The 18,691-nt window shown below is 37.3% G+C and overlaps 1 protein-coding gene across 1 annotated transcript in view; it reads right to left on the bottom strand.

The window, feature by feature from the left end:
- Positions 1 to 18,691, bottom strand: part of LOC124775814 (regulating synaptic membrane exocytosis protein 2-like) — a 966,162-nt gene that overhangs the window by 770,140 nt on the left and 177,331 nt on the right. Inside the window, exon 5 of the mRNA XM_047250647.1 lies at positions 16,606 to 16,794. Within this exon, the coding sequence (XP_047106603.1) occupies positions 16,606 to 16,794 (189 nt within the window). The remainder of the gene's footprint in view (positions 1 to 16,605; positions 16,795 to 18,691) is intronic.

Here is an 18,691-nt window from a genome sequence, read left to right as displayed (position 1 = left end):
GTCATTATTTTACGAGATATGTGTAGGAGGAAGTAAAATGTTGCACCACTCTTCTTGGAATGTACTTTCTTGGAATTCCAACAGTGAACTTGTATGTGTATCATGACATCTCTCTTGTGCCATGTGCCACTAGAAGTTCTTGAGCATTTCTGTAATGGTTTTGCATTTACTAAATAATCCCATCATAAAAATGCACTCTTTCTGGGATTTTCTCTCTCTTATATTAATACTACCTAGTAAGGATCCCAAACTGATTAGCAGTGCTCAAGAATTTGTGTCAGAAGTGGTTTGTAAGTCACTTATTTTGAGGATGAATTGCACTTTCTTAATATTTGCCAATGAATCTCTACCAGGGATTTTTATCACCAATAATGTAATAGAGCAATAATAGGTCTCTCTGCCTATCTGTGCACAGTATGTTACAATCATTTATGCACAGCATCAAATGAGAGTCCTTGCACCAACTGTTGATTGTCTGCAGGACTTCCTGCATTTCGTTGCTATCAACTGGCATTGCAAACTTTCTATACACCTCACCATCAGTGAACAGCCTCATGGAGCTTCCGACATTATTTACTAGATCATTTATGTATATTAAAACAATAATGGCATTGTAATATTCTCTCAAGGTACTCCTAAAATTGTAAATGAGAATGAACTGCACTTTTTTTCCAAATGCTTTCTGCCATTTATTCCCCAACATCCACTGCTGCCAGAATTCACATAATTTCTGGGTAATATGATAGGTTTCTCATTTGGTCCAGATGTCCTTATAATGTTGAGTAATTTTAGTAAACTTTCTATTCTGTGATCAATTACCTCAATATAGTAATCACCAGTACTGAATATATCTTGGAATACAAGATTCAGTATTTTAGCCTTTTCTCTGTCATCTTTAGTTTCAGTGCCAGTATGGTTGCTGAGTGACTGAATAAATGATTTCATCCATTTACTGACTTTATTAAGGCCAAAATTTTTTAGGTGTTAAGCCAATGTGCATTACCAAACAAGAAGTGATGGGAGCCTTTTGATGCTGCTCACCTTAAAACAAAATCAAAAACTGGAACAGTACACTCTCATGACCTTCTATATGCTCAATTGCCCTGCTTTGGCAACCTGTACTAAATTACAGTTCCATCATCATTTCACACGGTTTCAAAGGCATTGTGTCTTGCCTTCAGCATGAAAGAACCACCATTATGGTACGGGATATCAATATTCCACTGTCATTAATGGGTATTCTCTGGAAATAATCTTTAGTTTCAGGAATCTAGGATACACTAGAAATTTATCACTGTACATGGAGATCAATAAAAAGGGGGTGGAGAGCTGCAGCTGATAAGGTGAAGCCATGGAAAAGGATTTAGAACAACAATTTACTAATAACACATACCAGTTTCAAATACACTGTAAGTTTGTGATCAGGATGCTTCTACAAAGCAGTAATGCTAGAATAACTGCTCACCAGTTCGAAACAAAATATGATCAGTTTTTATCGTCATTATGATGAAGTAAAAAGTTATAAAAACCAATGTTCTAAGGTGCCATACACTCATAATTATTTCTTAACTACCAGCTTTGATCCTCAAATACATAGCCCTTGAGCATATATCTAAGACTTCTTGCGTGGACACTTTGGTGAAGTTACACACTCATTTAAAAGACAAATTACATACTTCAAAGATATATGTAAAATAGATCTGAAGTAAACTACCATCATGCTTAGTGAACACATATTGTCAAAAGAATGAATATATACCACCTGGTCATGAAAATCAGTATCCATGACACTGAGAAGAAACAAAACAATTCTCAGAATAAAGAGAGAATAGTTGTAGCCTGGACATTTCCATCTTTATAGGAATGAACTGAAAATCTACTCATCAATCACTCCTAGAAATATACATTTATAAGGATGAATTAAAACCAACAGAATACCTAGAGTTGATCACTGATAAGAGATGACAAAAGAACAAAGATTAAAAAGAATTAAAAAAGAACACTAAATATAACTGACTGTAAGATATATAACACAATGAAAAATCCAGGAGAAAATAATGACACTGTATGGAAATGATGGATTGCTACTCACCATTCAATGGTGATGTTGAGTCACACACAGGCACAACAAAAGGATTGCTAAACCAGTAAAATTTCAGCTAAAACGCTTTCTTCTGAAATACACAACACACGCATGCACACACACACACACACACACACACACACACACACACACACACACACACACACACTCTAGCCAGTGAGACCAGATTGTGAGCAGTAATGCATGATGGGAGAAGCAATCTTGGTGGTGCGGGTAAAGAGGAGGATGGGAAGGGGAAGGGGAGGGGAAGACCAGATAAGACAGCAGTTAAAAGACTGTACATGTGTCAGTGAAACAGAAGACTGTGCAGTGATGGAGTGGGAACAGGGAAGGGAAGAATTGGATAAGGGACAGTGGCTAATGGATGTTGAGGCCAGAGGGGTTATGGGAATGTAGTATATATTACAGGGAGAGTTCCCACATGTGCATTTCAGAACAGCTGGCATTTGTAGGAAGGATTCAGATGGTGCAAGCTGTGAACCAGAAACTGAAGTGAAGAACAGAATGTTGGGCAGTGTGCTCATCAAATGGATGGTCCAGTGTGTCAATGGCTTTTTATCCGGACAGATTGCTTGTTGGTTGTCATGTCCACATAAAACACAGCACAGTGGTCAACAGTTCAGCTTGTAGATTCCATGACTGCTTTCACAGGTAGCCCTGCCTTTGGTGTGATAAGTGATGTTTGTAATCAGACTGGAGTGTGTGGTGGTGAGGATGTATGAGTCAGTTCTTGCATATAGATCTATTACAGGGACACGAGCCATGAGGCAACAGGCTGGGAGCAGGGGTGAAGCAGGGATGGATGAGGATACTGTGCAGGTCTGGTGGATCGCAGAATACCAATGTGGGAGAGCTGGGAAGGTTAGTGGGTAGGATAGTCCTCCTTTCAGGGCACGACGAGAGGTTGTTGAAACCATGGCACTTGCTACTGAGTCACAAGGGAAATGCTCCTTTGTGGTTGGTCATTGGAACTTAAGGAAATGGTGGGTGACTGGAGAGAGAAGGCACGGGAGATCTGTTTCCACACAAGAATAATTTCGGTATGTGAAGGCCTCATTGAGACCATTGGTATATTTCGAGAGCGACTTCTTGTCGCTACAGATGCAACAGCCACAGATGGCTAGGCTGTACGGAAGGGATGTTTTGGTGTGGAATACGTGGCAGCTGTCAGAGTGGAGGTATTGCTGGTGGTTGGTAGTTTTAATATGGATGGAGGTACTGATGTAGCCATCTTTGAGGTGGAGGTCAAAATTGAGGAGGTGGCTTGTTGGACTGAGAAGGACCAGGTGAACCCAATGGGAGAGAAGGTGTTGAGTTTCTGGAATAAAGTGGACAGTATGTCCTCACCCTTATCCAGATCAAAAAGATGTCATCAGTGAATCTAAACCAGGTGAGGGGTTTGGAATTCTGGATGGTTAGGATGGATTCCTCCAGATGGTCTATGAATAGGTTGGCATAGGATGATGCCATGTGGATGCCCATTTCCATACTCTGGATTGTTCGTAGGTGATGCCTCAAAGATGAAATAATTATGGGTGAAGATATGGTTGGCCATGGTGACCAGGAAGAAGGCTGCAAGTTTGGAAACTGTCGGGAATTGGGAATGGAAGTATTCAATAGCGGCAAGGCCACAGGCATTGGGGATGTAGTGACAGGGAAGTGGCACCAATACTGATAAGCACAGCATGCTGTGGTAAAGGAACAGGAACTGTGGAGAGTCAGTAGAGGTAATAGTTGTTGTCTTTCATATAGGAGGGTAGGTTGCAGGCAAGCAGGGCACCCTGAGATAAAGGAACAGCAACTGTGGAGAGTCAGTGGAAGTAATGGTTGTTGTCTTTCATGTAGAAGGGTAGGTTGTGGATAATAGGTTGAAAATGTTGGTCTAATAGAGCAGATATTCACTCAATAAGGGCACAGTAATCAGTTGCAAAGGGGCAAGGAGTCCCTCTTGAATTATATCAAGGTCTCACTAGGGACTTCAAAGGCCAAATTTACTCTCACAACCTTGTACAGAAACACATCTCCTGTGCCTTACCTCTCCAGTCATCTAGCAGCTCCCAAAGTCCCACCATCTTGCCAGAATGGAGTATTTCTCTCATGACTCAGTGCCACTGAGTACTGGAGCAACTGAATCACATTCTCTGCCAAGGTTTGAACTACCTCTCATTGTGTTGTGAAATGATGAACGTCCTACTCACTAGTCTCCCCGCCCCTCCCACAGTAGTATTCTGCTCCCCACTGAACAACATAAGGGCCAGTTTCCACGTACTTTAGACGTTTACATACAAATTTAAGACATTTCTTTAAGCATTAAGTGAAGAATTTAGGTTGTTTTCATTACACGCATATTTAACAGTACTGCATCTACTCGGGGAATTATAGGTTTTAAGTTCTATCTTATATTTCCTTTCAAAACGCGTATAGTACATATCGCCCATACAAATTTAAGACATTTCTTTAAGTATTAAGTGAAGAATTTAGGTTGGTTTCATTACACATATATTTAGTAGTACTGTATCTACTCGGGGAATTAAAGGTTTTAAGTTCAATCTTATATTTCCTTTCAAAACGCGTAAAGTACGTATCGCACATACACGATTTAAGGCCTAATTTTTTGGGTATACAAGTTTTGATTTTTAACATTAGTTTAACTGCATTACTTTACTATATTAATAGTATACACGTATATTAGCGTTCCACATAACTTAAGTAGCTTTTGTCATCTGTAGCTAATAGAATATTATTGTTATTGCCTAGATAAATTTTGTAAAAAATATTGTAAACAACCATGAGAGAGAAGTGTTTGAACTGCCATGGGAAAGTCAGTTCTGGGGTTCTGTGCAGCTGTTGTGACAGATGGTTACATTGGGGTGAATGTAGTGGCATGGGAATTGGGGAAGTAAATTGGTCTCTTCCATGGTATTGCAGATTATGTTCAAGGGATAGGAGATAGGAAATAGCGGAACAGGAAGGGAAGATTAGAGCCCTTCAGGCTGAACTGGATAGTGCTAGGGAGGAGGGGAGGAGGGTGAAGACAGGTGGGAAGTGGTAGCAAGGATCAGGGGCCACAGAAAGAGAACAGTATCAGACACTTTCATCATTGGCACACAAAAAAATAGGTTTGCCTTGCTACCTCAGTCAGCTAAGGAAGTAGATGTAAGTGTAGTCAGCACTCAACAGACTTTCACTAGGAAACCAACTATTGCAAAAAAAGTAGAAAGTAGGAGGAAAGTGTGTTGTTAGGTAGTAGCTATGGAAGAGGTGTGGGCCAAATTTTGCAGGAAAAATTAGGTGACAGGTACCACATCACAAGTATTTTCAAGCCCAGTACATGTCTTAGCCAAATGATGGAGGATGAAGGATCATTGTGCCAAGGTTTTACAAAGCAGGATCGTGTTGTGGTACTAGATGGAGCGGGAAACAGTACTGATAGGGATCAGGACTTCAATATTGAGTGAGACTTAGTAAAAATACCATCTGCAACAAAACATACAAATGTTGTCCTGGTTCATGCTTTCATGCGGTATGATCAGCCCAAATTGAACAGCTCTGTCAGGAGGGTCAACATGGAGCTAGATCAGCTGCTTCAGGCAGCTACTTTGTCAAGCATGGGTTTGGTTCCTGTTGATGGTATTGGTAGGAGGTACTTCACAAGACATGGCCTGCATCTCAGTAGGAAAGGGAAGAGTAAACTGGCTGGAAAGATAGCAAAATCTTTAAGAGGGGGGGGGGGGGGGGGCTGAAACTCATGGGAGCACTTTTTTAGGCTAAGATCAGTATCCAATCATCCTACACTGATTGAAATTAAGTTAATGAAAAGTTCAGACAGGCAGGTACTAGAGATGTGAAAATATCACAAGAGTCTCATAACAGTACAGTAAAACATAATGTCAGTATGTCACAAGATTCACATAAAAGTACAGTAAAAAATAATGTTAATATATTGCATCAGAATATCAGGGTATTAAAAAACAAAGTAGATGAACTTCTTGTTTGTATAGAAGACTTAGAAACTGAGGGTGAAAGAGATGTACTATGCCTGTCTAAACATCATACAGTCACAGGTATGGAAATGGTAAATGTAGGTGGATATAAGCTTTCAGCTCATGTAAGTGGAGACACTATGGAGAGAGGAGGAGTTGCCATATACGTTAAAATCAGTCATAGTCTGAAAAATTTGGAAACTAAAAAAATTTGTGTATAGCAACACACAGAAGCATGTGCATGTGAGCTTAAACTAAATAAAGGCACTTTTATAATTGCAGCTGTGTATAGGTCCCCATTGGGAAATTTTCAACTATTTTTGAAAACCTTGGATTCTTTGTTGAGCTACCTGTCAGACAAAGGAAAGGAAATTATTGTTTGTGGGGATTTCAACATAGATTTTCTGAAAGAGTCAGATAGAAAGCTTGACCTTGAAGTATTACTTGGTTCTTTCAATTTGACATCATTTATTGATTTTCCTACTCGGGTGGTACAGGAAAGCAGCACACTGATGTATAATGGTTTCATAGACCAAGATAAATTTAATCAAATAAAAACTTTTCCTGTTAAGAATGGTCTGTCTGATCACGATCCACAGCTAGTTACAGCATATGATATAGCTCCATACAGTAATGCAAAACAGTCCTCCAAAATAGTGTGTTCCATTAACGATTTAACACCTCAAAATTTAAGGGAAAGCTTGCAATGGTTAGACTGGGCTGAGGTGTACAGGGAACATCATGCTAATTTAAAATTTAACATATTTCATTATACGTTTGTGAGTATATTTGCAAACAGTTTCCCTAAGAAAACAGTGCAATATAATTGTAAGAAACCATGTAAAAAACCATGGCTTATTAAAGGGATAAAAATATCTTGTAAACATAAAATGGAAATGTATCTTATAGCTAGGAGGAGTAATGATCCCGAAACAATGAAACATTATAAAAACTACTGCACTGTATCAAAAATTAAAACAATTTGGAATATTGTGAAAAGGAAACAGGGCAACTGAGAGCACAGGAAGACTGTATTTCTATCAAACATGATGAAAAGTTTGTTGACAAGAAGTCAGAAGTAGAAAACATTTTTAATAATCATTTTTAAGTGTTGTAGAGAAAATAGGTTCCAGCTATTCATTAGAAAATGCAGTGCAGTATATGGAAGAGGCAGTACCTACGCAATTTGATAAAACTGAAATTCAACCCACCTCTCCTACTGAAATTAGAAAAATAATAATTTCACACAAATGTAAAAGCTCACATGGAATTGATGGCATTTTCCAACAGAGTATTAAAAGCTTGTTCCCAACAAATAAGTAGGATTCTCAGCCACATATGTAGTAGCTCACTGAAACAGGGAATTTTTCCAGATAGACTGAAATATGCTATTGTTAAACCATTGCATAAAAAAGGGATAGATCTGATGCTAACAACTACCACCCAATCTCACTTCTGACAGCTTTATCAAAATTCTTGAAAAAGTAATGTATTCAAGAACAGCATCACATATTTGTAAAACTGAAGTACTAACAAATGTCAATTTGGTTTTCAGAAAGGTATTTCAACAGAAAATGCTATATATGTTTTCACTGATCAAATATTAAATGCAACAAATAACCGAACATTGCCCACTGGATATTTTGTGATCTCTCAAAGGATTTTGATTGTGTGAATCACGAAATTCTTCTAGATAAGCTTAAGTATTGTGGTATGAGTGGGACAGTGCACAAATGGTTTAATTCATACTTAACTGGAAGAATGCAGAAGGTTGAAATTAACAGTACAGACAGTCCTACAAAAACCAGCAGAGTCCTCTAACTGGGAGGTATCAAGAATGGTGTCCAACAGGGTTCAGTCTTGGGTCACTTATTGTTCATAATATACATTAACGACTTGCCACTCTATATTCATGAAGGTGCAAAGTTAGCTCTATTTGCTGATGATACAAGTATAGTAATCATACCCAAGAAGCAAAAATCAGCTGAGGAAATTGCAAATAATGTCTTTTGCAAAATTATTAAGTGGGTCTCTGCCAAATGGTTCTCACTAAATTTTGAGAATACTCAGTTTATACAATTCTGTACAGTAAATGGCATAACACCATTGATAAATATATACTATGAATGGAAGTCTGTTGCTAAGGTAGAATGCTCAAATTTCTGGGTGCATGCTTTGATGAGAAATTGAATTGGAATAAACACATTGATGATCTGTTGAAATAGTTAGGTTCAGCCACTTACGTTATTAGGGTTATTGCAAATTTTGGTGATAAACATATCAGTAAATTAGCCTACTACGTCTATTTTCATTCACTGCTTTCATATGGCATCATATTTTGGGGTAATTTGTCATATTAAGAGAGAAAGTATTCATTGCGCAAAATCGTGTAATCAGAATAATAGCTGGAGCCCACCCAAGATCACCTTGCATACATTTATTTAAGGAACTCGGGATACTCACAGTACCTTTGCAATACATATACTCACTTATGAAATTTGTCATTAATAACCCATCTCAATTCAAAAATAACAACAAAGTGCATAGCTACAACACTAAAAGAAAGGATGATATTCAACATTCTAGATTAAATCTCACTTTGGCACCGAAAGGGGTGAATTATGCTGCCACAAAAATCTTTGGTCATTCGCCAAATAGTATTAAAAGTCTGACAGATAGCCAAACAACATTTAAAAGCAAATTACAAGAATTTCTGAATGACAACTCCTTCCACTCAATAGATGAATTCTTAGATGTGAAGCAGTAACTGTAAAAAATAAATAAATAAAAATAATAATTAATTAATTAATTATTTTGTGTAAAGAAAACTTATGTTAAAGTGACACATTCCACATCATTAATGTATGTATGTATGTACACAATATCCTTGTTCATCCCTACTCCATCCCTGGTCCCAACCCATTGCCTCCCTGTAGTAGACCTTAGATGCAAGAACTGACCCATACATCCTCCCGCCACCACCTACTCCAGTCTGGTCATAAGCATCACTATCCTATCAGAGGCTGGGCTACCTGTGAAAGTAGTAACATGATCTAGAAGCTAAACTACAACCACTGAGCTGCATTCTACGTGGGTATGACAACCACAAGCTATCTGTCTGCATGAATGGCCACTGACAAACTGTGCCCAAGAGACAGCTGGACCACTCAGTTGCTGAGCACATTGTCCAACACAACATTCTTCACTTCAGTCACTGCTTCAAAGCCTGTGCCACCTGGATCCTTCCTGCCAACACCAGCTATTCTGAGATTTCCAGTGGGAACTCCCCTGCAATATCTCCTGCATTCCTGTAAACGCCCTGGCCTCAATCTTTGTTAATCATTATCCTTCATCCACCCACCGACTTTCCTGTTCCCACTGTAGCACCAAGCAGCCTTCTATTCCACCAACAAACTGAAAGTCTTTTTACTTCTGTTCTTTTACACTCCCCCTCCCCCCCCCCCCCCCTCCTCAATTTAACCTGTCGTCTGCACCTAGCTGCTATGCCTGCTGTCACAAGCAGCACTTCACTGTCTCTCAGCCCTACACTGCTATACCTCCCATTCCCCGCCCCAGCCTCCTCCTTAACCCCACTACCCATATTGCTTTTCCTATCATGTGGTGTTGCTTGCAGCCTGACCTCGGTGGCCAGAGAAAGTGATCATGGTTGTGTATGTTATGTTTGTGTGTGTGTGTGTGTGTGTGTGTGTGTGTGTTTTATCTATTCCCATTTCAGAAGAAGGCCTTCTGACCAAAAGCTTACTCGTTTAGCAGTATTTTTGTTGTGCCTGTGTGTAACTTACCATTTCCAGTATAGTGAGAGTAGCAACTTCATAATACTGTAAGATAAATAAATTAATGACAGCAAGGTATGAAAAATAAAAGACTAATATGAAAAGGAAATTAAAGAGGAGCTTATCAAAATGCAGAGAATCCTAAGTGATAACGGAGAGTACATTAACACTGAAAACTGCCATATACATGAGACAGTCAAAATCACAAATATCTAACAAAAAACTTCCATGGAGTAACAAAGTGAACAACATTGAATGCTAAGCTTTCATAAACAAATATCAATAAGATTATAACACCCTAAAGCATGATAAAATGTGTTGAAAATTTTTTGAAACAGATGACTTATAAAATTCAAAGATGATGATAACACAGACCTGAAAAGAAAGGACTGTGCCTACCAGAGAACAACTATTAATTCAAGCTAGGCTACTAGGCAAAATGCACAAGTATGTGAAAACAGAAGTCAATAACCACCATGGTATGTCTCAGTTAAGGTTCACTGTATAATATGTGCTGTAAGTGATCTAATGTTTCTGTACTTTTATTTTTCTGTTTCTTTCCTCATGATTTAATCGTCAGGTATAAATGTCAAAAATTAAGTCTTACTGGTCAGTTACAGATCATTTCTCTGTTTAAGTGTGGTGCTTTTGTCTCAATTTTTGTAAAAATAGTTGTTGGAAAAAAGAAACGAGACCATGGGCAAATTGGTAATGGCAATTTCATTCCTCCTGTTTCTTGATATTTTTGTACACCAAATGGTAGAGTTCAAAGAATCAGTGCCATGCTTATTTTATGTAAAGAAACCATTCTCTCTCATCGTCAGTGAAATGCAGCATATTTAGCACCACATATAATTTACTAATTATGCTACTACTCTGGCCAAAAATTACACTTTATATCACACACTTGTTGTATTGTGTATGTGAAAAAATTTAACTGGATCATTTTGTTTAGTTTCATTCACTGTCCTCAAACAACTTAACAATTTGATGGACTTCACATCTAATACAAAAAGCTTTCTTAATGTAACAGCATATAACAGAGTTAGACTTTTACTTAAAACATCAGGAGCTTGGTAAAAGAGTTGTTGTGGAATTTGTTGATGAAACTATATTTATACTGATGGAATTAACATCTAACACATAAAGCTTTCTTAATGTAACCACATATTACAGAGAAGTTAAAGGGTTCAACTGCTGAGCTACTTATTGGTTTTTACTTAATACATCAGGAGCTTGGCGAAAGAATTTGTGTGGAATTTGTTGCTGAAACTGTATTTATACTGAAACAGAATGCATTCACTCAAAGAACAAAAATTGCAAAGCATTCCATACCTGGAATAGTTATGGGTGATGAAAGCATTTAAGTCTTTAGATTCCTGTGAGGAAATCATTTTTCATGCAATGACCAGGAAATTAAGGATCCTCAAATGTTCAATAACAAAGTAAAAATATACCTCATGGCCACTATTATAATTTATCAGAATAATTGGAGTCAGGAATGTAAGTTCTGCCTAACTTTAAAGTTTGTATCAAACAAAGCTTGACTCTGTCAGGAGACAGACAGCTGACAGAAGAGTGTGTAAAGTAATGCTTTGTTTGAAGTATTAGTTACTGTTTGAAGTATTAGTTATAAACAGCAACTGAGTAGTATAAAAGAAGCAGCAGTAGCTCATTCCACACCGTCTGTTTGTCTTCTAACATATATATACCAAGTAATCCAGAAGTAATTCCCAAAATAATCAATGTTATTAGATTAGAACTAGTTGTTCTTGGTATACTTTCCTGAAGTAACCAGAAAAGGCTGTTGCTGCCTGGTAATATACAATTCTGGCTGTACAATAGCTGTTTTATAACACATACAAAAAAATGAATGCAGTGAAGTCTTGATATACTTGCATATGAACCAAGTGTCTTATAAAATTTAAAAATGTTTCTCCTATGTATCATCACTGTTGCATTATCACTTAGAATAATCACAATTAACAGAAAGTAACTATTACCTATAATTTGTATCTTTTACTTACAAGCTTTTGTAATTGTCACTGTCAATATATCACTTTTTTCTATGAATTTTAATTGCTTAAAGATTTGGACTCACAGAATTTTACAGTCATCTTACAGCCTTCTGCTGTGAATCACTATCCATACACCCTGTCTGAAAGAAACGTATAATTTCAAGATGATTATAGTCCAAAACTTAGCCCACTAGCCATGGGTGGATTGCTTAATATTTGCCTCAAATTTGTCACTGAGATAGAAACCTTCTTCCCATTTATATGATATGAGTTGCCTTGATTATTTTTGAAGAAAGTCTAAGTAACAACCTTGAGGCCTTTGACAAATAGACTCCTCACTAGGTCCAATTTATTGGAAGTTCAAGCCCAACGCCGTGATTACAAGCCTCCACATCACCACTCTTTAGCAATGGGCTCAGCAGTCACTATCAGTCAATAGCAATGGACTGCATTCTTTCAATAACAGTTACAAGTCATTTCAAATAATGGGTTCTGAAAATCTTGAATTTATAGTCACAGTGACAAAATTCTCAATGATGTACTATTCTTTTACAGTGTAACATGCAAAACCAGGTAAGATACTCAAAGCTTTTGTTGCTCTGAATGCCATCACTTCAGTCCTTCAGAGCAAAGTAAGTGTCACCATTTGTCAGTGCCACCACACATATAAATTTTCATTAAAGATATGGAAGCATAAAATATAATTATCTTTGTATATTACTGTAGATGAAGTTGTCTATTCCACACCATTTGTTTCATTACACGTTAAATAACTGACAGTGAAAAGTGGCAACAATGTTTTAGTAATAACAACAAATGCACAAACAGCTTTGTTTAACCACATGTCAATAAGCATTTAATGATGCAACTGAAACATTTGGTAGGTATGTCTAATACAATAAATTGACTTTAGTATGTTAAATGTCTACTTTCAATTTCAGCTGAAAAGTTTTGATTCTTGGTCTAATAACAAATATTATAACTGATAAACACTATTGTTTAAAGTCAGTAAAATGTTAAAACACTGTGGAATGTAAACAACAGAAGAAATGAGATAAAACTTCCTTTTATGGGAAGGTAGCAAGGGATGGATACAAATAGAGAAAATCAGAAACAAGAAATGAAATGAACACAGCCCTTTTCTCAAATGATATTCTGCGATTCAATATTCCTAGATTCCTTAAAAGTGTTTGACACAGTATTCAACTGCCAATTTTTAACGAAGGTTTGAGCATATGAAATAGGTACCCGTATATGAGAATGGCTCAAAGACTTCCTAAGTACACTGACCTCGACAGCAAATGTTCATCAGAGACAAGGGTATTGTCATGAGTACCACAGTGATGCGTGATAAGTCTGCTGTTACTCTCTTCATACATAAATGATCTAATGGATAGAGTGAACAGCAACCTGCTCCTGTTTGCTGGTGGCACTGTGGTGTATGAGAAGGTGACATCAGAAAAATTTAAGTTAATGCAGATGAATAGGAAAAGTCCTGTAATGTTTAAATACAGCTTCATTAGTGTGCTGCATGACACAGTCACATCTATTAAATATCTGGATGTAATGTTGCAAAGCTACATGAAATAGAATGATCATGTAAGGGCTGCAGTAGGAAAGGAGAACGGTCTAGAGCACTAGTGTGACCCATTCTTGAGTATTGCTGGACTGTTTGGAATCCCCATCAGATCAGATTAAAGGAAGACACTGAAGTAATATATAGGTGGGCTTCTAGATTTGTGACTAGAAGGTTTGATCAAAACACAAGTATTATGGTGATTCTTTGGGAACTCAAATGGAAATCTCTGGAGGAAAGGAAACATTCCTTTTAGGGGAACACTATTGAGAAAATTTAGAGAACCAGTATTCCAAGCAGACTGCAGAATTATCCTAGTGCCACCAACATATATTTCACATAAGTACAATAAAGATAATAGAAATTAGAACTTTTACAGATGCGTGTAGGTCATTCTTTCTTTACTCTATTTGCATGTGGAAAAGGAAAGGAAATACTAGTAGTTGTACAAGGTACTTTCGGCCCCTCACCATATTGTGGCTTCCAGAGTATGCATACAGATATAGATCGATGTCATGCTGAAGCATAGAAAATCTGTCTCAGAAAGAGTGTCAAATGGATGCAAAACGAGGTATAAAAGAGGTAATAAATGTGAATTTACATCTCACAACAGTATAACACAACATTTACATATTTCAGTTTCATTGTGTCACCCAGTGCCACCAATAGCAAGCAACTGGTTAACCAGATTTTGATGCATCCATTCGTTTTACAGCTCTTTGTAATTTTCAGCATGAAAGGAAAGATTAAAAAGTGTAGAGTGGGCAACAAGAATACTTTAGTGGAAAGAGATGGTTTTTACAGAGTTATCTTGTACACTATGCAGCAATAATCAAACGTTTGATTATTTTATTGGTAACAGTGATGACCTGCACTCCACGTGCTTGCATAATTGTATATAAACATTTTAATTTGCAGAGAACCTGCTGCTTTGCAAGTTATATTAAATTATTCAGGAATTAATTAAGAAGTTTATTTCATTCATGTGCAAGTATAGTAAATACTAGTTGAAAAGAAGTGCGTAACATATCCTGTAGTTATGTACATTTATTTTGCTAGGCGGGGGTCTGCAATTTCAGCATACAGATAGTCCAATAATGTAGAGAAATGGGTAATAAGTTCTGCATTTGCTTCAAAATGTTGACAGATTTCAGTTTTCTGCTTCATGTCTGAATGTAGTTTGCCAAGCACTTTTGTACTGGTCGTTAGCTACCATTCTAACAACCATAATCCATAAAGTATTCTCTCCCCCTCTTTCTCTTGCTCTCTCCCCCCCCCCCCTCCCCCTTCCTCTCTGGCAATAAGCATGTTGTAAGAGAATTGTGCCTCATAGAAGAATTTACAAAATAATGTTCAGATATCAACTCATTTAACTGATTCTCTCAGATTTCATTCCAGTGACACATGAGTGAAGAGATCCAGAATCCTGGTTCTGAAGTAGATATTTAAAATATTAAACAAAAATATCTTAATAACAATATGTACAGCAGAAGAAGGGCATAAAAGTGTGCCAGCAAAAACTGAGGCAAATGAGCACAGTTAATAAAACCATAAAAGGCAAAAGACTCATATTGCTCGGTTTTATAATAATTAATGGCGCCCCACTACCCCAAACCCATTTCTTTGGCAGACATGGTGAAGTATATATCATCACCACCCCCCCCCCCCCCCCCCCCACACACACACACACACACAAAGGTATTTGCTCCATATGAGGCAACCACTGATTTCAAAGTTTGAGATTTAGACGTATTCTACTCTCTATGCTTCTATCAGCAGCCATCCAAGAATTGGTGTTGTAGCGTCTGTCTTCTGCAATGATACTTACTTCAAGTATACTGAACATTCTTTATGGATATTTGATGACTTTACATACTATACTAAGCTTTGTATCTTGGTATTAAGTTTTTGTTTAGACTAAATACGTAAAAATAAAAAAAAAAAAATACTACAAACATGAACAGAGCAACATTCTCACTGATGACAAACAACCATTTCTTACTAACTGCATTTTTTATGCTCTATCCAAAAAGGAAGACAAATTCTAAAATTAAATGCGCAAATAGTTTTAAAAAACAATGCACTTTAACTGTATTAATTGCACCAAAACTACCAACAAAAAGATTACAATTCTAGGGTAGTGAGATTACTGTGTTTGATTATTTGCATGGAAATAGAACAGAGAATATTATGTTAGAAATTGGAAGAGTTTGAAAACTCTGAACAAGAAAGAATTTTATACAATGTATGTTTTAATGTGAGAGAGATATAAGAGACACAAATTCATCCTTGTACGACAGATGAAGATGGAAACCTGTTGCTAAAAGATACAGAAAAGAATTCTACATCAGAAATTAGTAGAGAAAAATAACAGAAAATACATTGACTACATGACCACATTGGGTGCTGAAACCTGCAGGTGAGGAAAAACAAATAAAAATCACTATATAACTTTCTTCACTTAAGATAAAGTTGTTGCTCCCATTATGCATGTGCATGAACTAAAAGATTAAATTGTTATAGCAAAAATATGTACATAATAAAAAGAAACACAGCCATAGCTTCAACAGCTCAGACGCAACTCAATGACCTCTCACTGTGCTGTAACACCTGGAATATTAATGACATATTTTCTTGTCAAGAAAGCACACAGTTCAATCAAAAAATTCAGATGAACAGCACACACCTGTACAATGAAGAAAAACAGTATCCAACACATAACAACACACCAAAATCATATATGTGTCAAAACATGTACAAAGAAAAAAATTAAATCCATGATTGTGTGATTCCTGACCAATCATATTCATCACTATAACGTTACATGCATATATTACTATACTACCAGATATTAAGTGTTAAAAATGGGTTCTGCAGAAATTAATTTCACAGATCATTGTTTACACAATTCAAAATTATATGAGTACACTATGTACAAAGTAAAGCACGTAATATAAAACAGTGTGGAAGAAACAGATGTTATTTTGAAACAAAGATGGCAACAATGTAGATAACCTATTATAATAAACTTAAATATGCTTCAGTTTCCGAGAACTGATTCTGTTGCTTTCCAGAATTATGTAACTGATTCCTGCTGTCTGTTGCAAAACTGTACTATGTATTCAGTTACCTTTATGGACGGGGGTGGGTGAGGAGTGAGCCTGCCTCCAAGGAGCTTGAGATGCTCTCCGACTGCCTAGGGAACGAGATACTATAAGTTCCACTTGAGGCTCCTGTTTTGACTCTGCGATGATGTCATATACTTCCTGGAAACTTTTCCCTTGTAAGGAACGACCATTCCATTCTATAACTTCATCACCTGTTAAAGAACAACCAATATGTGTAAAAATTGTATAATGTCACAGAATTTTGTGTGTCAACTTAATACAATAATTCTGCAAGTGACAGAGATTAAACTATTCATTTGTGATAATTAAATTAAACAAGAAATGAAAGAAAAATACAGATCTCCACAAAAGATATGTAAGTAATAAGTCACTCAGGCTATTATACGCCTAATCATATACTGATATATTCAACATACAAAGCAAAATAAATAAAAAATAAAATAGGAAGCAGTAAGTTTATGAGACAGATAATCTGTAATTTTGCCCACAAGGTTGACAAATACTACAGTAATGAAGTACACAATAAAATTGTGAAAAACTAGTACATGTCAACAGGAGTGCATATTTATTTCATTTTTACACTCCCCATATACTTATAACTGATTATATGTAACAAACAACAACTATTACTTGAAACTTCCTGGCAGATTAAAACTGTGTGCCGGACTGAGACTCGAATTCGGGACCTTTGCCTTTCGCGGGCAAGTGCTCTACCAACTGAGCTACCCAAACATGACTCATGACCCATCCTCACAATTTTACTTCTGCCAGTACCTCGTCTCCCACCTTCCAAACTTCACAGAAGTTCTCCTGCAAAACTTGCACGACTAGTACTACTGGAAGAAAGGATATTGCGGAGACATGGCTTAGCCACAGCCTGGGGGATGTTTCCAGAATGAAATTTTCACTCTGAAGTGGAGTGTGCACTGATTTTGAAACTGCCTGGCAGATTAAAACTGTGTGCCAGACCGAGACTCGAACTCTGGACCTTTGCCTTTCGTGGGCAAGTGCTCTACCAACTGAGCTACCCAAGCACGACTCACAACCCGTCCTCACAATTTTACTTCTGCTAGTACCTCGTCTCCTACCTTCCAAACTTCACAGAAGCACTCCTGCAAAACTTCCAGGACTGTAATATCCTTTCTTCTCGTAGTGGTAGTCCCGCAAGTTTTGCAGGAGAGCTTTTGTGAAGTTTGGAAGGTAGGAGACAAGGTGCTGGCGGAAGTAAAATTTTGAGGATGGGATGTGAGTTGTTGTTTGGTTGCTCAGTTGGTAGAGCACTTGCCCACGAAAGGCAAAGGTCTCGAGTTCGAGTCTCGGTCTGGCATACAGTTTTAATCTGCCAGGAAGTTTCAAAATCAGCGCACACTCCACTGCAGAGTGAAAATTTCATTATGGAAACATCCCCCAGGCTGTGGCTAAGCCATGACTCCGCAATTTCCTTTCTTCCAGTAGTGCTAGTCTTGCAAGTTTTGCAGGAGAACTTCTGTGAAGTTTGGAAGGTAGGAGACGAGGTACTGGTGGTGGTAAAATTGTGAGGACGGGTCGTTAGTCATGCTTGGGTAGCTAAGTTGGTAGAGCACTTCCCTGCAAAAGGCAAAGGTCCCGAGTTTGAGTCTTGGTCCGGCACACAGTTTTAATCTGCCAAGAAGTTTCGAAATCAGCACACACTCAGCTCCAGAGTGAGAATTTCATTCTGGAAACAACTATTACTTATTGGTGTTGACCTTATATGGTGTTATTTTTTGCAGGATGTTAATTAATACAATTTCTTTGGGAAACATCTTTCAAAAGCTGTAATACTGCATTAAGAGTTACAAAACAAGCCATGTTTAATCATTATATCATATGTTCAGTGATCATTCACTTGCGATTTTCATGACAGGAGTGTGAGTTGTGAGATGATTTATATGATTTTACATGTGAAACTCCTAAATATGTAAAAAAGAGACAGGTGGTCACAGTGGGGAAAAATGTTACAAATGATTCATGAGTTTAATGAAAGGAAATACATGGCAACAGACTGAATTAAAGGTGAAACTAGGCTTAGGCAAGGCTACAAGCAACAAAATATGAATCTTGGACAGA

Source organism: Schistocerca piceifrons, chromosome 2 (genome assembly GCF_021461385.2).
Source record: "Schistocerca piceifrons isolate TAMUIC-IGC-003096 chromosome 2, iqSchPice1.1, whole genome shotgun sequence".
Taxonomy (NCBI): domain Eukaryota; kingdom Metazoa; phylum Arthropoda; class Insecta; order Orthoptera; family Acrididae; genus Schistocerca; species Schistocerca piceifrons.
The sequence above is the reverse complement of the archived record's forward strand: the minus strand, read 5'-3'. Positions and strand labels throughout refer to the sequence as shown.